This window comes from Bacillus rossius, chromosome 17 (genome assembly GCF_032445375.1).
Source record: "Bacillus rossius redtenbacheri isolate Brsri chromosome 17, Brsri_v3, whole genome shotgun sequence".
In the NCBI taxonomy this organism is placed as follows: Eukaryota; Metazoa; Arthropoda; class Insecta; order Phasmatodea; family Bacillidae; genus Bacillus; species Bacillus rossius.
In genome coordinates, this window is record NC_086344.1 from 26,135,477 (window position 1) to 26,157,732 (window position 22,256).

Here is a 22,256-nt window from a genome sequence, read left to right on the forward strand (position 1 = left end):
TTTCATACCACATATTTTGACCAAAAAAATTGTGTTGTCAACCATTAGAAATTACACATTTGTATTTTCAAATAAAATATACATGTTAGGATGTATTTTTATATTACATTCAACAAAACAAGTAAGTTTGCATTTTATGAAAGTACCATCATGTTCGAGTAAAATAAAAATGAATTATTCAGCAGTGCGTGATATCCATGATACCTAGGGACAAGATTTTATGGTTTTACTTTTAGGTCAGTTTTTAAAACAAGATTTTGGTGTTACTGTTTTTTCATACATAGTATTTGTTAAAAAAAAAAAAAAAAAAAAACACATTATTCAACTAACGTGAAACTCTATTATTTCTTAGTGTGAACTTATTTAATCAAAATAGTCTCATTTTGACTGACTTATCCCATCAAATCATTAGTAAAAACTAAGTATGTATAGAAGAGAATAAAATCTTTGTGATTGAAAAATGTGCCAATGTCAGGAATGCACGATCAAACGCTGCAGTATTAATTTTTTTCCAATCTATTTAGTTCATATATTTTTTAAGAAAAAATAATGTTTAATAATAAATTATATTCATTGTATTTACAATATTAAGAGGTAAAATTTTTGAAATTTGAGTTGCGGTGTGCAGGAAAGGAAATTGAGCTTCAGGAAAAATTAAGGAGGTAAAATCAGATTTCACTCGGGGAATCGGGAAAATACATAGTTATAGAGCGTGAGAGCAAACTTATAATTTTTTAATGTTTAAAAAACATTAAGTTCTAAAAAAAAATACCGCACTGGTGAGTTAAAAATTTCATGAACTGAACCTCAAGAAACTAAACAATATACATCATCTTTCAAGGAAATGTTTCTGAGCAGAAGTTAGCACTATCCGACTGCTCGGGACAACAGCCTAAGTCATTCCACACAAATACAGCAATTTCCAACCAAGTTTCAATATTTTTACATGAGAATGAGCAGTTATAGAACATTAGAGAAGTTACATGGTGACCTTCATACGTGTGTTTACTATCAATAAAAATTAAATTTAGAGTGTAAACCATTGTACAGCTTGCACTAGGGCCTCTGAAAGCCTCCAAAGAGTTGTTTTCATGGAGTATAGCCCAAAAATTTTTTCCCGCCCTCTTTGACCATTGGTACCGATATAGTTGATACATAAGGTTTTGTACAGAGGAGATATGCTCTAGTGTTAAGACCTATCTGCTAAATGTATCTCTTGTGGCACAGAACAACAAATCACACCTTTATTATGTATATTATTTATTTTTGGTTTATAGATATTTACATTTTTCTCAAGCACCTTTTTACTGTGCATAAATTAAATATCCACCTACAGAAAAAAAGCTAATACACATAACTAGATATTGTCATGCTGCAGTATTTATGTACTGTGCTCCTGTAGCCAATGAGATGAAAGAACCTGTGCTACCTTCGTACTAGGTGACTTGTTTGTAGTCGGATCACGATAAATTGAGTGCTGATACATAATTTTGAACAAATAAAGATGCCATATATCAGGACTAAACTATATCTTTGGTGTGGCAGGAAATTGAGTGGACCACTAAGAACTAAGAAGGGGGGCGGAGGGGGGGGGGGGGGGGGAAGTAGAGCCAAAACATCACTACTTTAAATAATATTTTACTCACAAACTCCTGGAGGTGATATGATGTTTTCATGCTCTTCATCATTGGTTTCCATCAGAGTGGCAAATGTTTTCAAATGAAAAGTTTTGAAAACAATGCTTACACAGCAAGATGTTCAAAATACAAAAATAGTTTTCAATTTTAAAAAAAATATTTTGCTCTCAACCTGGTGGCGTGCAGTCTCTTATGCCGTCCTGAAGTATCTGTAAGGAAAAACAGTATTTGTTACAAGAAGGAAAACAGGCAGCCAAGCAACTAATTTAAAAAGGAAAAATCTGCAGGAACACGATGCAAACAAAGTAACCAAACATACATTTTATTTGTGCCTGGGTGTTTGCACCAACTTACGAGTACTTGGGTTCTCTGTGTTTCTCCAAAAATAAAAGTTCTCAGTTTTTCCCTCCAAGAACGCACGCACAGTACGACAAACAGGAACTAAATCTGTAGGGGAAAATCGACCCTCCAATTTCCAAACACACTTTGGGGCAAAGTGTAAAATAAAAAAATTTGAGTAAGATTACCGCACCACTGCACAGTTGTCGACTGGGTGATGAAAGAAGTCCAGTGATATAACAAGCCCTGCAAGAGACGTGGGAAACATTTTGCTTCATTGAACATGAATATAATTTTTTTTTTGGACAGTGAACGGTGGCATCTTCCGAGTGATTTTTGGGAAAGCTCGGAAAACCAAAACTAAGATGACCTGACCGAGACATGAACCAGGGACCTCTAGAGCAGCTATAGCCAATAGGTGGCCTGCATCATTACTTCGTACAACGCACTTAACCCATTGCTCAACAAAGAAATATCAGGTACACTGTCACGTATTATCTGCCTTTGGTTTCATTTGCAGAATACGTTGTTAGCAGAAACACTTAAGAGGCCATCATATTCTCACACAAATTTGTGTGTATGAACTTGCATATCGGCTTTGAATATATATACTGTATAGAAGTCGCGAGTGGATAGAATTTACTCTACGTTTTTCAGGAGCGTATGATGAGCAGCTTGGGAACTTCACCGCTGCAGTGCGCTGCCGTAACGCCCTGTATCATCTTAGGTTGTTATTTACACATTAGAGCGCAGCGCTGTCACCTGCTGTCATTCCCCGCACCCCCCACCTATCATTCACTGCAGCTCAAGGTCGTTCAACGGGAGGGGGAAGGGGTGTTTGAAGAGTTCGGCACTTGTCCGCTAGGGACCACCACAAGTCGATGCCCTAGAGATGGTGGCGATTGCGGTGGTGAATTAACCAACTACCTCAAAACCGTATTAGAAATTTTAACCTGGGCTGGCGACTTCTATACAGTATATATATATTCAAAGATATCGGTGTTACCTCATGTTATTTCGGTTTTATCACAATTCACCATGCAATCTTGTCCCAAGTTACAACATAGAGAATAAAATGACTAGGTATATAATATATTATATTATTTATATAATGTAATAAATGTCTTTTTTAATGGTTATTCTTATTTAAGTTTTTTTTATGAGAATAATTTTATTTTTATTTTTTATTTCACAGACCATATAGTTCTCACACTCCAGACTAGCTCAAAACTTATCTGAATTGCACCTACATAAAGCCACCATTTTCAGAATAGAACACTTTTCCCATCTGCTACACAGAACCAAGTTATTAAATTCTCAAACTGCCTCTCAGCCTTGACTTAACGGGTTGCCATCCGACCACAACCTTTCAGCCCTACGACCACATGACTAACCTGAGGAAAGAGCAGAGATGCTCATATTATATGATTTCTGACCAATCACAATTTAGACAGAAAAAATATCCAATATTGGCGCATGGCAACAGCATTTCAACCACATCACGAGTCTTTCCCACGCTTGCCAATCTCTTGTCTGTTTTAACTCTTACATGACGCAAACTCAGACCTCAGACAAAAACCACAGCAAAAAATATTTAAAGAAAATTATGTGAACACACAAATTTAACCAAGAAAAAATTAGGTAAAAATACCTCCTAAAACTTTTTCACAATAAAGAAAAACAAATAATCAAAACATTTTTAAAAAAAATTTAATATATGTAAACTAAGTTCATAAAAATTATGCAAATATACTACTCTTAAAAGAACAATGCACTATTATTTAAATAATGATATTAAACCTAAATATTATTTCTGATTATAAAAACATTATAAACTTTTAGTAAACTCATCTACATAGTGGGAAGGGCAGTGACCTGAAGTGCCATTACTAGGGACCCTTTTATTTCGCGAATGGTTTATTCACGAAATTTTTATACAAGCATATAGGGTCAACATACCAACAATTTATGTTATTTTTATTGTGTTACAAACCGTTTATGCGTCGCGAAATTCCGCGAAATTTCACGAAATTTGCCATTTTTCTCGCTTTGCGCGAAATAGGGTTAAATTCCTCTATTTCACGAAATTTCGCACGAAATAGTCCATTTAAAATCACTATTTTTAAGATTTGCGCAAGAATATGTTTACAAGTCAAAGATAAAACTCCACACTACACGAAAATATTTTACAGAACGACGCCTAGGCAAATAATTTTTTCACTTTATAATTTAATAATATAAGTAACTTCATATTTTAACGCCCTCGGGTTCAAGAAACGGGTTTAATACGTTTATTAACCTAACAATAACACAACTGTTTTGTTTTCTTTCGTTGGCCAACGGGTTTCCTAACGGCCATAACAAGCCATAGAAAACAAATTACATAAACACTTTATCATTGCGACGCCATGTTGAATTTTTTAATTTTTCGCTGTGAATCTATACTTTTTTCTTTCAAACCCCATTTATACGGAAAAAAGTCTTAATTTTCTAGAACATTCACAATATATCTGAAGTCAAAACCGAATTACGGTAATTTACAAAAAAAAAAAAAAAAAAAAAAAAACAATAATTTTACCAACATGGCGTCCTTCCATACAAAATGACGTCCTTGATGTATTGTGAAGAAAACTTACACACTTTATCTCGTCTTCTCTGAGACGTTCGGAGAAACATTTATCTTTGGCTCAGAAACTCCGGGCTTTGTTTTGATGCTGCTTATTATTGAATACACACTTTTTATATATTTTTTTAGATTGAAAAGTGGATTTAAGTGTTACTCTTGAATTTACATATTCATACATTTATCTGAAACAGTAATTTAGCTAGTACTTTGCCCTCGAATGAAGCATGTAATTTAAACAACAGTTATACAATTGCAATTCGCCATATCTAAACGTGTTACAAGCGTTTAAATCATGCCGAAAATTGTATCAATTTGCAACTGACGGATTTTATGTATTTGATGCAAATAATCAAATATTGATGTGCAAATTTTGCAACTTCCCAACAAGGGTTTATATTAATATTACAATTTTAAATGTGTAAATGTTCAAGTGTTTAAAATAGCAAGATGTTTTCAATATTATCTCATAATGAAAGTTAAAATTTAACAGTTAAGTTATTTTCACTTTTCCTGTATTCTCTCCCCCCCCCCCCCCCTTACATTAATGTACTACGTGTTAAGCGAAACAAATTTTATTTACCGCTTTATTAAAAATTTTGACTTTTTACACCGCTTCTACTGGTTTTTTTATACCGCTCTTACCAGGGGTTTTTACACCGCTTTCACTAGTTTTTTTGCACCGCTATTGGTAGTTTTTATTTACCATTTTTCAGGGTCCCTAGCCATTACTAGTTTTCTGAAGCAAAGTGAATATCAAATCAAATTTTTTTAAATATTTGCAAAGTCAAATCGAATTGCAGATATTGTTCTGAATATAGCTTTATTACACTTATATTATAAAATACATTTTTTTTAGTACAGTAACCAACTTTATTGAAATAAATACACATAACAAAAAAACTAAATATTTTCATACGCGAATCTTACGCGCCTAGTGTTTTAAAGCTTTGCAATACATGTGAAATGTGACACAACTGAAGCTTCAAATAAACCAAAAAGCAAATTTCCTGGCGAAGTCAAAACAAATTTTAAATAGAGCTTCAATTAATTTGATAGTTTAAGCTTCGCACAGGCCTAGTTGCTGCATAGTGTCTTTTAGTTTACGCTAAAAAATAATAGGACATTAAAACGTTGTATTATTTTGTATTCATAATAATGTGTATAGCCCTAGGATTTACTTCAAAAATGTTATCTGATTCCTGAAAAGTTTAAGTTGACCATCACTGCTCTAGAGTGAGAGTTTACTTTTATCACTATGCACCTTCGCGCTACATTGTCAAGTTGTCTACAAATACCTGGTGGACAAAATTCATAATAAATTTTGAAGCCCCAGGGTAATTTAACATGTTATAAACAGAATTAAACAAAAAAAAGAAAAAAAAACAAGCAACGCACACAGAATCAGATGCGGCGCGACGCCACAAAACTGTTGCGCCAGGCATGGAGCAACAACATCGAGTGACTGCTCCAACTTTTGTCGTGAGCAGACCCTCTCTAATGTTCTGTGCATGCGCGAGTGTACAGAATTCGTTAACAAAGGCATGCCGTAGTGTGTTTATAGCTGAGTAGTCAAAGACTATTTTTTATTGTTACTTTAATTTGAGTAAGTATGCACTTGTGAAGTATTTAGTTGATTTTCCCTCAGCATGGAGCTGGATGCAGATGATGTTTGTAACATATTTGATTGTGTGTGCGGTGAGTAAGAAGTTTATACGAGTGTGAAGAATTTATTTCCGGCATGTTGGTAGTGAGTCAGAAACAGTAACAATGGCTCCGTAAGCATGCGTGTGCGGGATGAGAGTTCTGAATACTGGGTCGCAAGTGGGCATGGTCCTCCGAAGAAATGACGGTATCTAATTCTAAGAAATGGCGAGACAAGACAGGGGTAAGATAACGACTGGAAACAACAGGAAAGACCTAATTTATACAATCCATGTTATGGAGTATCAGAAAAACAGCAATTTGATTCCAAGAACGTAGTGATGTGGCCGGTAGGTATCGTTAGCGGATAGATAGAATTAACAGTCGCCAGAGTGCACGACCCGGTAGGCGGTAGGGACTCGACTCGGGGTCGTGACGTCACCCGTGTTGAGGTCCTCTGGACCCAGCCCGCTCTCAGCGTCGGGCGTGCTATGCCGACCGCAGCACTTGGGCTCTTACTGCGTCCCACGTGCCGATGGGCACTCTCAAAACACTCGTCACGTGAACGAGGCGCAAACACGAGATAGGTGAAATAAGAGATTTATTGCACGGCGCTATATACACATCACTTGTACAACGCTTATAATATGAAAGTTAAAACTGTAAAAAAAAAGCTTGAGGATGGTTCGAACCACCTCACGGCTAAACGATAGAATCGCGTTGGTGACAGAAAAGTCCATCGAGCAGTTACAAAGCAGTCGTGCCACCGAGGTAAGATGGCTCGACGGCGCCCTCTTGCGGTTGTTCGGGCACACTCGCACATCGCTTGCGGGGAGTTCCAATGCCATAAGGTGCGGTCTAGGGAGGGTGGCGACATATCGGGCTCTGTGAGAAGAAATAATTGAACAAGAACGAGGTGTCAAGTCGTCGCAAGGCACCGTGTGGTGTCGTGTCACGCCCAGCCTCGCTGTGAGAGGGAGGGTGGCGACGTGGCACAGTGTGGTGTCGTGTCACGAGAGAGGGGGGGAGGGGGCGGAGTCACCTGGAAGGCGGCGGAGACGCGCGGCCCCGCGACGCCCTTGAGCAGCACGGCGGCGTGCCGGCCCCCGGGAGGTCGTCCCAGCAGGAGGCGCTGGTTGACGCGGTGCGCGAAGCTCTCCCCCTGCGCGGGTACCAGCCGGCTGTCTCTGCCCGGCACCACGCGCGTGTTCAGCTGGTTCGTCACCACCACCTGAGCACGGCCAGCCGCCACGCCGTGCCTGGGGGCTCCGCTCCACCCGTCTCCAGCAAGCCCACTGTGCTCGCCCATGTCATCACCCACATGCTGTTCAGCTTACCTACGTACAGGGATAGATTTTAAGGATTTAACTGGACTGTCCAACGGACAGGTATAATTGGACACTTACCTGTCCGTAACTAATTCCACCTGTCCAGCTTACGTTAAAAAAATTACTGGTTATTAACTTGATATATGCTTAAGAACATCACTGTACTCAAAACAAGTCAGTTTTACACTATTTTAAGATTAATAATGAAGTTTTAAATATTGATTTAAGTGTTTTGCACTAAATCACTGGTTTAATGTGTCTGAACTACTATCAGATGAACTGTCATCAGATGCATCTTCCTCATCTTGCTGCAGCCTAGCTAAGCACTTTCTGTATGGGGGCTGAAATGGTCTGCACTTTCTCTTACCACGATTAAACCAAAGTTCAATAGCCGGGTGGGTAGGATCAAAATCACAGACACTACTTCATTTCATCTGGATATGCATCAGTGATGATAATGTATCTTCAAGTTTTTTGCGCCAGTCCGTTTTGGTAGACTTCATCAAAGAAAATTCTCTTTCACAATCTGTGGTATGAGCAGGCAGAGACAACACAAGATCCACGAGTGAAAGAATATTAACAAATTTGTTCTTGTGTCTTGTGTTTATTTCCCTCCAACTGGCTTTGTACACAGGAGTACAATCCTGGTGAACAACAATTTTCAGAGCTATCCATTCTGGCTCCACCATTTCACACTGAACATTATTGTTCACAAGGGATCTTGAAAAATTCTAATAAATCGATGAACGCCGGCTGCACGCACGAAAAAGGATGACTCATTGTGCCGTTATGCTTTGTCCCATTACGCTCATTATACGCTTGCGCCGCATCTATCTCTCTTCCACTCGATTGGAACAACCATCGATTTGACTTTTTCGAGGCACATTAAACTTGAAACACTCCCATTCGTTTCTACTTTACCTATCATCGTCCTATCCTTAACAGAATAACACAGATTGGAAGAAGTTAAATAGCAAACATGTATAAAAGTCATAGTTAAAATAATATCTTCGTTAAAGTAATAAACATATTTGAATTAATGAGTGCAAATAAAAGTAAATTTATCAATTAAATTGAAGATTTTATTTCACTCCTTCTTTGTATCCATACAAAATAGTGATAATTCAATAAAAATGATTCAATTTTATTCATAAAAGTATGCAATCATTTCATCAATGTTTTGCTATGACGTTGTCACGTTAAAATATCGTCCGTAAACCGACTTTACAGACAACCAATTTTTTTTTTCGGCGGCTTTGAAGCGCCACTTGCATATCGCCACATTGCTGCACAAAAAACTCTAATGTATAATATTAAAATATTGAGCGCCTTTGCGTCATAAACACCTGTCAAGATAGACACGTTAATTGTTTAGGGTGCCAGTTACCACGTGAAACGAATGAGAAGGAAGGAATGTGAAGAATTTGTGTCGGGGGAGAATGTAGAAGGGGGGAGGGAGGGAAAACCGGTTATCACTGTCATATGGCCGCGCACGCACACAAACACACTCTCCCCTCTCTGGCTGGTTTATTTTTAGATTTCCCCATCACTCCCTTCTACAACAGCCTTGCTAGCGCCGGGCCGGTGGAAGTCGTTGAAGAGAAAGGGAGGGGTCAAGAACGCGGAGTAGAATAACTGCGCTGTAAAAAACTCCCGGAAGGGTCGCACCATATTTTATTACTCAATAAATCGGCATAAAATGTGCGATACTTGACCCTTATGCGGGTAAATACGGTACTCCTGACGGACTTGTGTGGACTACTGAATGTTACGTTGAAATTTAATAGTAACCTGTCCCCCCGGACAGGCACGTTTCGTTATATACCTGTCCGAACGGAAATTTGCCTGTCTCGGACAGGCGTTAAAGTCGAACCCTGCCTACGTATGTATGTTCCGGTAACTTTTCTTTATCTATAAATCAGGTTTACTAGGTTAGAAGTTTATAAATATAAAGACCTATTATAGCTAAGATGGTGAATAATCAAGATGTGAAACCCAATCGAAAAACTTATATCTGTACATATATATATAACAAGAGCGAACTATCAGGCTGCAGCGAAAGCAAACACATAGATGTCCTCGAAAGTGCGATGCCTGTTATTTTTTTGTTCTACTATTAATTTTCAACGCTGGGTTCACATGTGCGTCGCTGGGTTGTCATCGTGGTTTCCACGTTATCTGATTGTCATCATTGTTGGGTTCATCTGTATCTCACTGTGTTGTCCGAGGTTAGCATCGGAAGCTCCTGTTTTTAAAAGAACGAAAGTGACCTGAAAATAAAACCATAAAATCTATAACTTACAGTGAAAACGCATCAGGGTACTAACAGCACGCCAAAACCGAGGATTATCTACAAGACTCCGTTATCCGACGTCTTTCAGTTCTCACCATAACACGTGAGGTGTGTTGGTAGAATTTTAGCATTTGTATCATTACTTAATCTTATACACGTTTACATTTGTTTGCTTATGTCAATTGTTGATCGCTTTGAAATTTAATTTTATCCAACCAATTTCATAAATATTTAAATTGTAAAGAATGGCTAGAAGAATTATTTATTTGATATACTCTACAGTCCAGTGTTATGAGTTAAATGCTAAGAGCTAGTTTGATCATTAATTTGTTTTAATGAAAAGATATTGATTATCATTTCATTGTGATTGCTTGAACTGATACAAAACTTGACGTAAAACTATAACATTGTTGATTTCAAGAAAATATTAATTACTTTTTATCATGTTTGATAGTTTATAGAATCAGGTAATAATTTATATTTTACTCATATGTTGTACTTTTCCTGGTTGTGACTTATTGTCATTCTGAAGAATGTATACTTGTATGCAATTAAGTATGGCATCCTAAGGGTTTATATTTATTATATGGATATCCAAGTGAGCAAAAATAGATTAAATTTAAAATGCAGAATGAAATATCTGATGACTAGTGAAATTTTATTGTTTGAATTACGATAGACACTAGGCCTGTGCGAATACTAGTTTTTTTTTTATCCAAAGCGAATATCAAATTGAATGTTTAAAACATTCACAAAGACTATTCGAATTGCGAATACTGTTCTCAGCGAAGCTATATTACACTTATTTTATAAAATACAGGATTGAAGTAAAAAAAAAATAATCCTTAAATATTTGTAATGTTTGAGCTGATTAAGATAATAACCAATTGGGCTATATATATAACATCAATAAAATTACAAAATAACCATGCATAATATCAAATTAAGCATTCATAAAAGCAAATGGAGTGCCTTCTTTTATTTTAAGTAACCAACTTTATTCAAGCAATACATATAGAACACAAAAATAAGAACTATAAATATTTTTACGAGTAAATGTTGTTGAGCTTTGCATCACAACCAAATCTTCATATAAAACGAATAGCAAATTTCCTGGTGAAGTCAAATCAAATATTAAAAAGTGTTTTGATTGATTTGCTTAGTCAAAGCTTCGCACAGGCCTAGTGAACACGTTCAATCAACCAACCTTCACACAACTGTAATATTGATTACCTATATAAATGTTTACGAAAAAATGACTTAATATTAAAATCGCGTCTCAAAATCACGTTAAGTAATTAGTTTTGTGCCGGAAATTAGGCATTTCGTCACCTTTTTTAATTTTTTCTATAATTTTAAAATTTTTTGGGGTTTCTTATTTTTTTAATTTATCTGGTTGTTAATGGGGGTGTTTACTTTTTGTTAGGCTGGTGTACGCCACGGATTTAAACTTTGTGCCAGTGGACCGAAGCCCCTTCCCAGGGGGCCAATCTGATATTTTGCTGTCTAATGTGGACATGGTCAGCCCGGTTGAAATTTCTCTCGCTTGCAGTCACGTCCCGAGTTTGTAATTTTAATTCCCTGCATGACCAAAACTGCATAGAGCATCTCCTGGGCTGCAAGCTGCTACCTTGTAGAGACCTGCTGAGAATAGCATGTCTCGTCACGCATGGGGATCCAGTGGTGCTGTGTTCCCAGCGGAGTGGTGTTTTCTGTAACCCCCCCCCCCCCCCTACACTCTCCACATCACTTTAGTTCTGAGAAATCAAGCTAGGAGCAGTGACCGGACGGGACGATGGCCTAGTTCAAAAACCTTCTCCCTGGTCCGACAGACACATCCCCGACATCTAGCGGAGGAAAATGTAACCGCGGGCCTGGTCGCCAGCGTGCAGAGCTTACCCTCATGACACCTGGTGGCAAGTCAGCTCACCACCTCAAGTAGTTCACCCTTACGCCGCTAGAAAGCAGCGTCGCGGCGCCATAAGGCACTATGCTTTCTTCTCGCGGCCTGTAGAAGTCGATTGTTCGTTGCCTTCGTTTCTGTCCGGTAGAGAGCGCGCATGTCGTGTTCTTGTCACGCCCGCCTCGGACTCCTTCGGAAATTTTCGGCTTAGAACCGAACCTTCCCCCCTCCTCCCTAGGGCTTTAGCGCCTGTTTTAATTAGGAGTTTTATCCGCCATCGGGGCACTCAGTCCTGATCGCGGCTACTGACCACGTCTTCTCGACGTCCTCTGCGCTAGGAGGTTTTTCGCGGGAATTTCGAATTCGGGTGCAGAAGAGATGTAGTCAGTTGCTCTATGGGATGTGATCCCATTTGTTCAGTAGTCGGTCAGTAGTAGTAATTAGTTCAAGTCATGTCTCTAATTTTTAAGTTTTAGTATTTTTTTTATTTTTTTTTCTAAATTTTCGACTTTGTTCGCGCATCCGCGTCTTCTCGGTCCGCGGCATCCTGATGTCGGCGCGAGACACCTAGTGAGCTCCGAACTCTACACCCTGTTTGGTGAGTAATCTGGCCTTTTCCCCCACATTCCCGTTTGTTGGCCTTTTGCGCCGACGGTGTATGACTGTCTGGAAGCAGGTCTAATTCGTTTTGAATTTGGCTTGGTTTTCAGACAGGGTCGAAGTGCTGGAGAGACAAATTGCTCCCAGCTCGTGGTCCTGCACCTCCACTGCGGGTAGGCATGTGCGAAGCTTCGATAGTACAAACGAATTTGAAGTTTTTTTAATATTCTATAATACTTCGAAACAATATGAACTATTCGCATTAAACGAAGCTTCGTATCATTCAAGTCTTAACGTCGCACGTACGATTTATTTTCTGTTAACTTTGGAAGATCGACCTCTCGCACAAGTGTGACTTCATAATCGATTAATCTAAAGAGTTACATAACCTATTGCAGCACTGTGTCGCCTACTGGGCTTATTAATTTCGTCTAACGAAATTATAAATGGATAAAGGCGCAGAGGGATGATCACAATCTAGAGAAATACCGTCAAAAGGAAAAAACCTAGTGCAATATGGAATTCTTTTCACATATGTTGGAGATTGTTCCGCACAATTCGATAAATGCAAACAATTGTTCAAATGCCCGCGTGGTAGGTTATGTTACAATGATAATTGTATTGTTTTTATAAATTTGTGGGTTGTACACAGCGATATAAAATATTATATGCGTGGTAATAACTGTTCTCCGATTGTAATGCAATATCCAGCGGTAAAAAAGACAAAGTAAAACGCAATTATGTCACGTTGCAACCACTCTTGAAATGTATTTTTTTATTAGTTTTCTTATGCCTTCAACCTAATAACTTTTCATGTTGACTACTTTTAGACAAGATTTTCGTCGTAACGTTCATAATAACGGTTTTGCGGGGACGTTTGAAGCCATGATGAAGTAATTTGCTATAAAAAAGTGTTTGTGTAATAGATTGATATTGTTTAGATAGCGAATTTGGAAATTTTACTATCTTTCTACAATATGAATTTTCCCTAAAACACGTATCACAATTATCGCTAGTTTTTCTTTTTTCGTGTAGTTTTTCGATGTGGATGAAAAAATAGCAAATATTATTAGACTTTAGTGATCTGTGAAATTACTAATTATTCTAATTTTGGTGTTTTTCTAATACGGTTAGAGCTAATCCAAAAAGTTAAAAAATACAGAAAATGGTATTTTTGAGTAGACTACTACTTGTCTTGAAAACCACAAATAAGTATTTTTAATGTTGCTAACCTAATCTAACAATCAATAGATGCCAACTGGCAGTATTTTAATTTGTAGTTAAGCTTACCTAACCAATGGTTCAAGCATTTAAACAATAGGGCCTATTTTATATGTAGTTAACACCCTAACCACCCATTTAAATGATTTAGAATAACTTAAATGTAGCTAAGCTAGCCTAGCCTAACCTAACCTAATAAACTGTTAAAACTGCAAACGATTGATTAACAACTTGAAATACTGCAATGCAGTTGACCATAGTCATCAACTGAAATGAGAGAAACTCAAAAATAAAATTTCTATAATGTTGTTTTTCAGAAGAATAACTATTTTAGAGTATTGCACTATTTTTAATTGCCATATGAGGGCAGTTTCATTATTACAGATAATTTCCATTTAAAACGTGAGAACTGTTGAATGCCCCGTGTTTAAATATTTAAAATATCACTTTATTTTTTAAAAACACATCTAGTACATTTTATGTTATACTGATTGTACAAAATAAATAATTTTCTCAAGAAAATGAGTAAGACATACAAAAAAAATATTTCTTGCAGGCACTACAACGACACTCCAGAACCATTTGGGGGCCAAACACACTTTCAGAAACTTCTGCAAATAAAAACCACAATTTCTACAGTCTACTTTATCGACTATGTTCAGAAGTACACAGAAGATGTCACCAACCGATCCTAAAGCACAAAGTATTACAAAACAAAATGCCAAAATGTTGGCAACAGAACTTTTGCCTTATGAGTTTGCAGAAGGGCGTGGGTTTCAAGATTTAATGGGACACAAAAATGTTGCACCTACATGTACAGTACCATGCAAAACTACTTTCTCTGAACATTACATCGCAGCACTTTATGAGAAAAAAAACCTCAAGGAAATGCTTGTACAAGATTTACATCTGATAGCTGGACTTCATGTTCATCGTACAGTTACATCAGACTTACCTGCAATTATCTCCGACACCCGACTTTACTTCTGTGTCATTTACAATGATCAAAACTGTTGTAAATGAATCCCATACAAGTGTTCATGGGGCTGCTACCCTACAAAATGTTCTCATTGACTGGGGAATCGACCCAGCAGTGTCGCCTATACCATTATTCTGTATCACTGACGATGCTCATAATTCCAGACAGGCTTCAGCATAATTATTTAAAGATGGATCAAGATCATATTTAGCTCATACCCTTCAAATTCCAATTGAAAACAGCAAGAATGATTGCCCAGGTACAAACACACTTCTTAGTAAGGCCAGGAGTATAGTTGGTCATTACCGAAGAAGCACTCGTGCTAGGAAAAAAACTAAACACACTCCAGGAGCAGTTGAACATGCCTAAACTAGAGGTAATTCAGCATGTTGATACACGTTGGTGCTCAGAGTACCAAATGCTGAAGAGACTGCTGGAAATGAAACCTGCTCTTGTTCCCGACAACGTGAACTCTGGTGATACAAACATGCTGATCGCAGTGGAATGGAAACTTGCTGAGAACTTTGTTCAAGTTTTACCACCACTTGCAGAGGCCACAGAAGAAATGAGTGGTAACACTTACCCAACATTGTCTATGATCATTCCAGTACTTCACTGTCTTCTTTGTAACCTCGAATCGCACATCGCTACCAAAAAAGATGGAGTGACACTTGCAAGAGCGTTGCATAAAAACGTAAGTCGAGGTTTCCAAACTACATGCAAGAGCCCCTACAGCGTGCTGCAATGTTGGTAGATCCCAGATTTAAAGGTGTTCTTCTATCAACAATGGAATCACAAGCCATTGTTGTGTCGGAAATTAAAAGTATAAAAACGAATTCCATTCATGCAGTTAAAGAAGTTAAATCTAACATTTTTAACTCTGCACCAACGTCTTCTTTATGGGCTATCTTGGACAGTATTCCAACGCAAGACAATAAAGATTATGATGAAGGAGAAGAAGAGGTACGACAGTACTTAAAAGAACCCCACATCAGCAGACATTGGATTCCATTGTAATGGTGGCAAAATGAAGGCACAAAGTACCGATATTTATCCTAAGTAGCGCTAAAGTATCTGGAGGTTCCTGCCACACAAGTAAATTCAGAGCGTCTCTTTTCAGCAGCTGGGAATGCTGTTTCAGCACGAAGAGAAAACTTGCTTCCTCAGCATGTAGAGCAATTGGTGTTTTTACATGCCAACTTAAAATAAAAGCTAAACTGCTGAGATGCTATAACTATAAATTGTGTTTAAATATTTTATTTACTAAAAGATTTAAATGGGGTTTTGTGTGTATATTTTTAAATAGTTTTAGTTTTTTCTTTTTTGTTCTTGCCCCAAATGGACATGGGAGTTCAATAATTTTCCCCGGTTTAGAAAAAGTTCATTATACTTAACAATGGACATTTTTTGAAGGCTCAAAAGAACAGTAGTTCAATTTATGTTGTGTTTATAAAACTATAATTAAATTTTACATATAAGAATTTTTTTTCAAAATAAATGGTTTCATGTTTTTAAATAAAACAGATTAAAACTGCAATTTTTTTTATGTGGGAAACTTTATTAATGGGTTTGGGAAGTTGAGATAAAAAAAAATGCAACTATTCGCATTCGATTCGACTTCGCACAAATAGTTACTATTTGCTTCGCAATTCGATTCGCAACGAAAATTTAACATTCGCACATGCCTAACTGCGGGTCACGTTAGAAGAGATGTTTCCGCGACCCGACGTTATCTTTTGAAGACCCGGGTGGTAATGTAAAATCAACATCCCCCCTTTCTAGCTACGAACTACATTAATCGAATGAATAGCCTACCAGCGAACAGTGCTTTCCTCAAGAATATGTAGAATCAATAAAACTAATCATCGATGGAATAATTGGACAAATCAAATTTTGGTGTGATACTTATAAATTTTTTGTTTATGTAATTGTTTGTTGTTAAAGTTGAGTATGTGTTGTTATACTAATATAGGGCCGGCCCGTTCTCGAAAAACTTAAGTATATAATTAATATATTAATTGGGAAACTTATAAATGCCAAATCAAATGAAAACAGAATTCATTATTTACATTTTTAAATAAAACAGGGAACCTATAGACCAAGCTACTTGTGTACTGTTAATTTATTTATGATATACCTTCTTCCCTTAAACGATCCACCAGCTCCCCAGTTGCTTGTGTCAGGGAGTTCCAAATTGTCTTGTTCTCCACCTCGTGCCACCTCTGGTCAATAAACTTATTTTTCTTATTATTCTTACCCAGCAAGTTTCCAAGGCTCTTTTTAATTAATTTAAAATAATTTAATTTTGAGGCACGAGAGGCGTTACAGTTTAAAGTTCGTTTTTATACGCATGCCAGACTTTCTTTTTGTAAGTTTTATATTTTGCACATAATGTACTGTCTTCAGCTTCAAAATCTATGCATCTCTCACCAACCTCAACGTTATGAAACACCTGGTAATAATGCACAGCGTAAAATCCCACATCATAATCGTCCTACCCAGTTAATAATACAATTAGACGATGACCTTGCCACAACTCATATCCTAATAATTCTAACTGACACGGTGCGCTCACCGCTATCTTGTGGGCGGAGGCCATGGCGTGCAACTTGTCCATCGCAACGCTGAGCAGCCGCGTCTTGCCCAGCGAGTTGGCGGCACTGTACTGGAAGGGGAACGTCAGGCTGTCCACCACCAGCAGCTTCACCTGCGGAGCACCACGCTCGCGTTCAGCCACAGTTCAACCGTTCCAGCATTCCCGACGCCCAGCATTCCCGACTGGAAGTCAGTGGGCCACTTACAGGGTTCCCAATCTCTGACTTCACGCAATTTCTCCGAGTTTTTCATGTTTTCCCATAAAATATTATCCCTATTCCATCCATCTGGCAAAAGAACAGATTTATCATAATACAAATCATTATCAAAACACATTTAAAAAAAAAACATAATCAGCAGAATAAACTATAAAATGTTTTCCTGTACAATTCAGTCTACACTTTTTTTTTTATTTCCATCAACACAACATAACAAACAGCTAGTATGAAACAGTAATATTTATTTATTTATTTAGTCGAATTTTGAAAAAAAATATATTTTTGATTGCCATCAGTCAAAATACTATTGATATAATAATTTGATAGTACTTCAAATAAAGACCTAATGGTTTCCATCCCTTAAGTTAGTTGGTAAATATCAGATAAGAATTATTAACAGCATAAACACACGACAGTTTTAAGACATACCTACCTCAAATCATGCACTCTGAGTGCACCAGGATGTGTTAAGGGGGAGAGGCACTCTTGGTTTAATATTGACTATTTGGCTTCCTAAAGGCATAGAATATAATTAAGTTGAATGTCTGAAGTTCATAGTGACTGGTTGCTACAAATAGTTTTCTTATGACATCACTGGTGTTAAGTATTGTTTATCCAATTTTTTTTGCAACACTAATAAAACTATTAATATACCTCATATTGTGGGCTTAGTGGAAAAAGTTGGTAAGTCCACTTTTTTTTGTGAAAAAGAGTTAACTTCACAGATGAAGTTGTAAGGGCAATATCTTTGCCAAGAAAACGTTTGGAAGTCCAAATAATGAATGATTGTGGACGTTTTCTTCTAGCTTTATTTCGGAAAGTCCATTACAACGCTATTCTAGGCAAGCAAAACTTGGTAAGTGAATTAACAGTCTTTTTTCCAGAAATTGGACTTACCGACTTTTTCCACTAAGCCCACAATATGCTGAAGTGCGATAAAACCGAAATAACACTGCAAAGCATGTAACAGGTAACTCTGAATTGCAAGTTAATGCACCATTCAGCACCAAAATGTAACTAAAAACATGAAATCAATAAGTAATATGACAAAATTTAACTCAAACCACAAATGTGTTATCTTTTATTATCTTAAATTCATGGAATGTAAGTATTTAGCTTGACTTTTGTACCAAAATGTATGAAGTAAATGAATTAGAATAAAATTTAAATCATGTCTGATCTTAAACCTCTTATTAGTTACAAACTTTACATTATTCACATTGGCACATTTTTCAAAAAACTCAATAATATGTTAATTTAATTTTAATTTTCTGAGTAGTTCTTTTCGATAGGTACATGCTTATTGCTTATTACAAATTGTTTTACTGTATAAGTGCATCACACGTCAGTTAAAATGAGACTGTTTTGGTGAAATAAGTATTTAGAAAAGTTTAAGTTTAATATTTGTTAAATAATACACTATTATTATGAAAATGTATAAAAATATATTAAAAACAATAACACCGAAATCTCCAGTTTTAAAATAGAAATTGACATAAAAATAAAACCACAAAATCTTGTCCCTAGTAATGTTAGCTGTTAACTAGTTAAGTGATTGTAATTGCCTATAAACCGTTGGAACAAAGGTGACATTGTTCTGTTCCTGTCACTTTCTCTTGGGTCTCTCTCTCTCTCTCTCGTGCTGGCAATGAAAGCGAAATGAAATTATTACTTCCTCAGTTTTAAGATGTATCAGGTTCAGGCTTCTGCATCTTGCAATTTCAAGTATATTGATACCACTTGCAATAAAGCTCCAGTACTTACTAATAGTTGTGGTCGCCAATGTGAAATAATATATTATTTACTTCCAGCGCTTACAGACTAGAGGCTGTTAGTAAATATGTGGTCGCAACAAGGTACAGAAGGTCTGGGAGGTATAGGTAATTTATGCCTCGACATGCCAAAAACTGAGATAAACACAGTAGACTCTCGATTATCCGAGGTAATGACTGGCAAAGGGGCCATGGATAACCAAAAACACATACACATACACACACACATTCCTTGAACTGTGTTTTTGCCAGTCATTACCTCGGATAATCGAGAGTCTACTGTATTTATCTCAGTTTTTGGCATGTCGAGGCATAAATTATACCTCCCAGACCTTTTGTACCTTGTTGCGACCACATATTTACTAACAGCATCTAGTCTGTAAGCGCTGGAAGTAAATAACATATTATTTCACATTGGCGACCACAACTATCAGTATTTTTTTTTTCTTCAAAATAATTTGTTCTCCAAATAGGTAGGTAGGTGCGTGTGATTGCTGGCTATCATTTTAATCAAGACGCTACTCCCGTTAAAATTCATTTACAGTACTAATATGTACCTGGATACATTTGAAATACATTTAAATAAACGTTGAATAACATTCAGAGCAAAAAGATGGAAAAATCCAAGATGGCTGGACCTACGCTCCCTTATGGGCCATATGGCTGTCTTTGATGCGACAACACTGTGCAGTGGGCTGGAATCTAGGCGTGGAGCTCACGAGGGAGCTTCTGCAAGCAGGAATGCGCCGGAACATGTTCCACACACGAGACGGCAGTGCATGCAAGCAATGTTGCGTCGAGCCAACCGGGGAAGAACCTCATTCCACCCAACAACTTCATCCCAAGGGATTGTCGTCCCAAAAAAGACAACTTGATGTCATTCATGTGAAACTTGAAAGGAAGTGGTCATTATCTATTTTTTATATGATGGTTTGCTTTAGAGACTGTAATACGCAAATGTAATACAAACGACTAAATGAAAATACTACATATAATGCAGAATATAAATAAATGCATATTAAATGTTTTTGTGGAATTTTCAAATTTTGAAATATCAAAATGAATTATTAATTTTTTGTTTTACATTTGATTTCAAATATTTATAGACTTCAAAATAATGAATAAAATTATTTTTTAAAGTGTTAGTCACTGTTGTATAATATTAATATGTACATAAACAGTCCAATTTAGTAATGGTGATAGGTCTAATACAACTAACACTTAGAGTTTATATCATCAGGGCCTGATAAACAGTAGACAGGGAGGATACAATGTAATCCAGAAATTATTTTTTACGTTAAAAACAAGGTAAGCAAACAATAAGCTGTTTGCAGCACTACAAAAAAAAATAGCTGAGAATTCTAAAGTATCTTATCTTATAGTAGATTTTTTAAGTATTTATAACCATTAACTTGAAAAACTACATGTAAGTATGTTAAATTATTACTTTAAAAATATCATAAAGTTGGATGGAAAGAATTTTTCCAATCGTTATTCAATTCAAATTCGTTTTTAAGATTATATTTGTATTTGAATAAAATATTAACTGAAAAAAAATATTTGGACAGGCCTAACATTAACATATCAGAATAGACAGGCCGGAGACTGCGGGCTTTACAGGAAGAAGATACTACCTGAGTACTACTGCTGAAACCTGCCGTTCAGAAAGGTGAAAGTGTACGATTTTATTTTTTTAATTTCTTGTTGATGATAAGGTCATTCCAATGAGTAAACAAATGAACGAACTCAGTATTCACATTCAGGTGATCACAGCTGACGAGAAGTGGTGAGACGATAGTGGACCATTTGAAGGAATGCTAGGACAGGGGAGAGGGGAAGGTGGATCGGAAGCACCCAGAGAGAACCCACCGACTCTCGCTGCAATGTCTTGTCACATCTACATGGTCACGATGAAACCCCTGTCAGACTCGCGTTGAGTCAGGGGCATTGGGGTGGACTTGCCCACGGCACATTGTAAGAAACCATTCAAAGCACGATGGTCGGACTGGGAAACAAACTCGGATCCTTACACAGGGTAAATCGGACATTTTCGAACCACAAACAAAATGTAATAAACGCTTCAATTATTCTAAATGTATTAAAATTGTATTCGAAAATTTAATTTGGCCCTCCCCTGACCCTTACTGATCTGCCCTTGCGGTTGCAGCGTTCTCCGCTGCAGTTAAATCCCGCGCATGTTCCGATTTCCCCCCCCCCCCCCAACTCTCCTTTGTCTGTCCCTCCTTACCCCTCCTTTCGCTTGCTGTCTTCCCCTCACTTTCCCTCACCCGCCGTGCGCTTGAGCACTGTCTGTCTGCGATGCCTTAAACTTGCGGAGGACCTGGTTTGACCCGGCTTCTCTGTCCACCGCTTGTCTGACGTAATATAACAGGAAGCACCGTAGCACTTTAGGTGGTTCATTTGCGAAGAAAAAACTATGCACTTTACGTCTAATAACCGTCTTCACAAAATCATCACAAGTTTTTATAACAGGATACTCACGTTTCCTTTTCTTCCCGGAAGATGTTAATGTCCCGGTGTCCTGTAATTCTTTCCTTGCACGAAGCACACTGCTCTTCGAAACACCCATAAATTCCGCAGTTAAACTCGCGATATCGTGCAAACAACAATCCGGATATTTGTCTGAAAATGTTTTAACATTCAACACAATAGTTTTCTGTGCACTTTTCAAAGGCTTTCCCGTTCTATGTTTTACAAAACTCGGTCCGACGTCAGCCATAACAAACCGTGCGCGCGCGAATCCGAAATGCAACTGTTGCGCCGGGCATCAACTGTACACTGTACGGTACCTTTTGTCTATGCCACCGTACACACGGCGTCTGCTAACATAATTGTAAGTAAATACTTGCTAACACATTAAACTGTATTGGAAATTAATGGTGAAACGCTATAATGCTATATATCAACAATTGTTATAAAAAAGTCAGTGTAAAAATACTTACAAATGGTACGTAACCAAGGGACTATTTCTTGCGCACGATTAATGTGCGTGGCGCCCGGCAGCCAATGAGAATGTTTGTTTACAAGAGGCTTTGTTTATTCCAAAACTGAGGTAAGAGTGAACGGAGAATAGTGTTTGGTAG

The 22,256-nt window shown here is 37.3% G+C and overlaps 1 protein-coding gene across 4 annotated transcripts in view; it reads right to left on the reverse strand.

Moving 5' to 3' along the window:
• Positions 1-22,256, reverse strand: part of LOC134540853 (DNA repair protein RAD51 homolog 3-like) — a 99,356-nt gene that overhangs the window by 58,710 nt on the left and 18,390 nt on the right. Inside the window, exons 6-8 of one of the 4 annotated variants that reach the window (XR_010076523.1) lie at positions 17,143-17,274; positions 7,286-7,538; positions 1,647-1,846 (exon numbers count right to left, since the gene is read on the reverse strand). Coding sequence is in view for 3 of the 4 variants with exons in the window: in XM_063383850.1 (XP_063239920.1) it covers positions 1,785-1,846; positions 7,286-7,538; positions 17,143-17,274 (447 nt within the window). In the remaining variant the exon portion in view is untranslated. Of the gene's footprint in view, positions 1-1,622; positions 1,847-7,285; positions 7,539-17,142; positions 17,275-22,256 lie in introns of those variants that run through there. The other 3 variants (XM_063383851.1, XM_063383850.1, XM_063383853.1) reach the window with 3 other exon arrangements.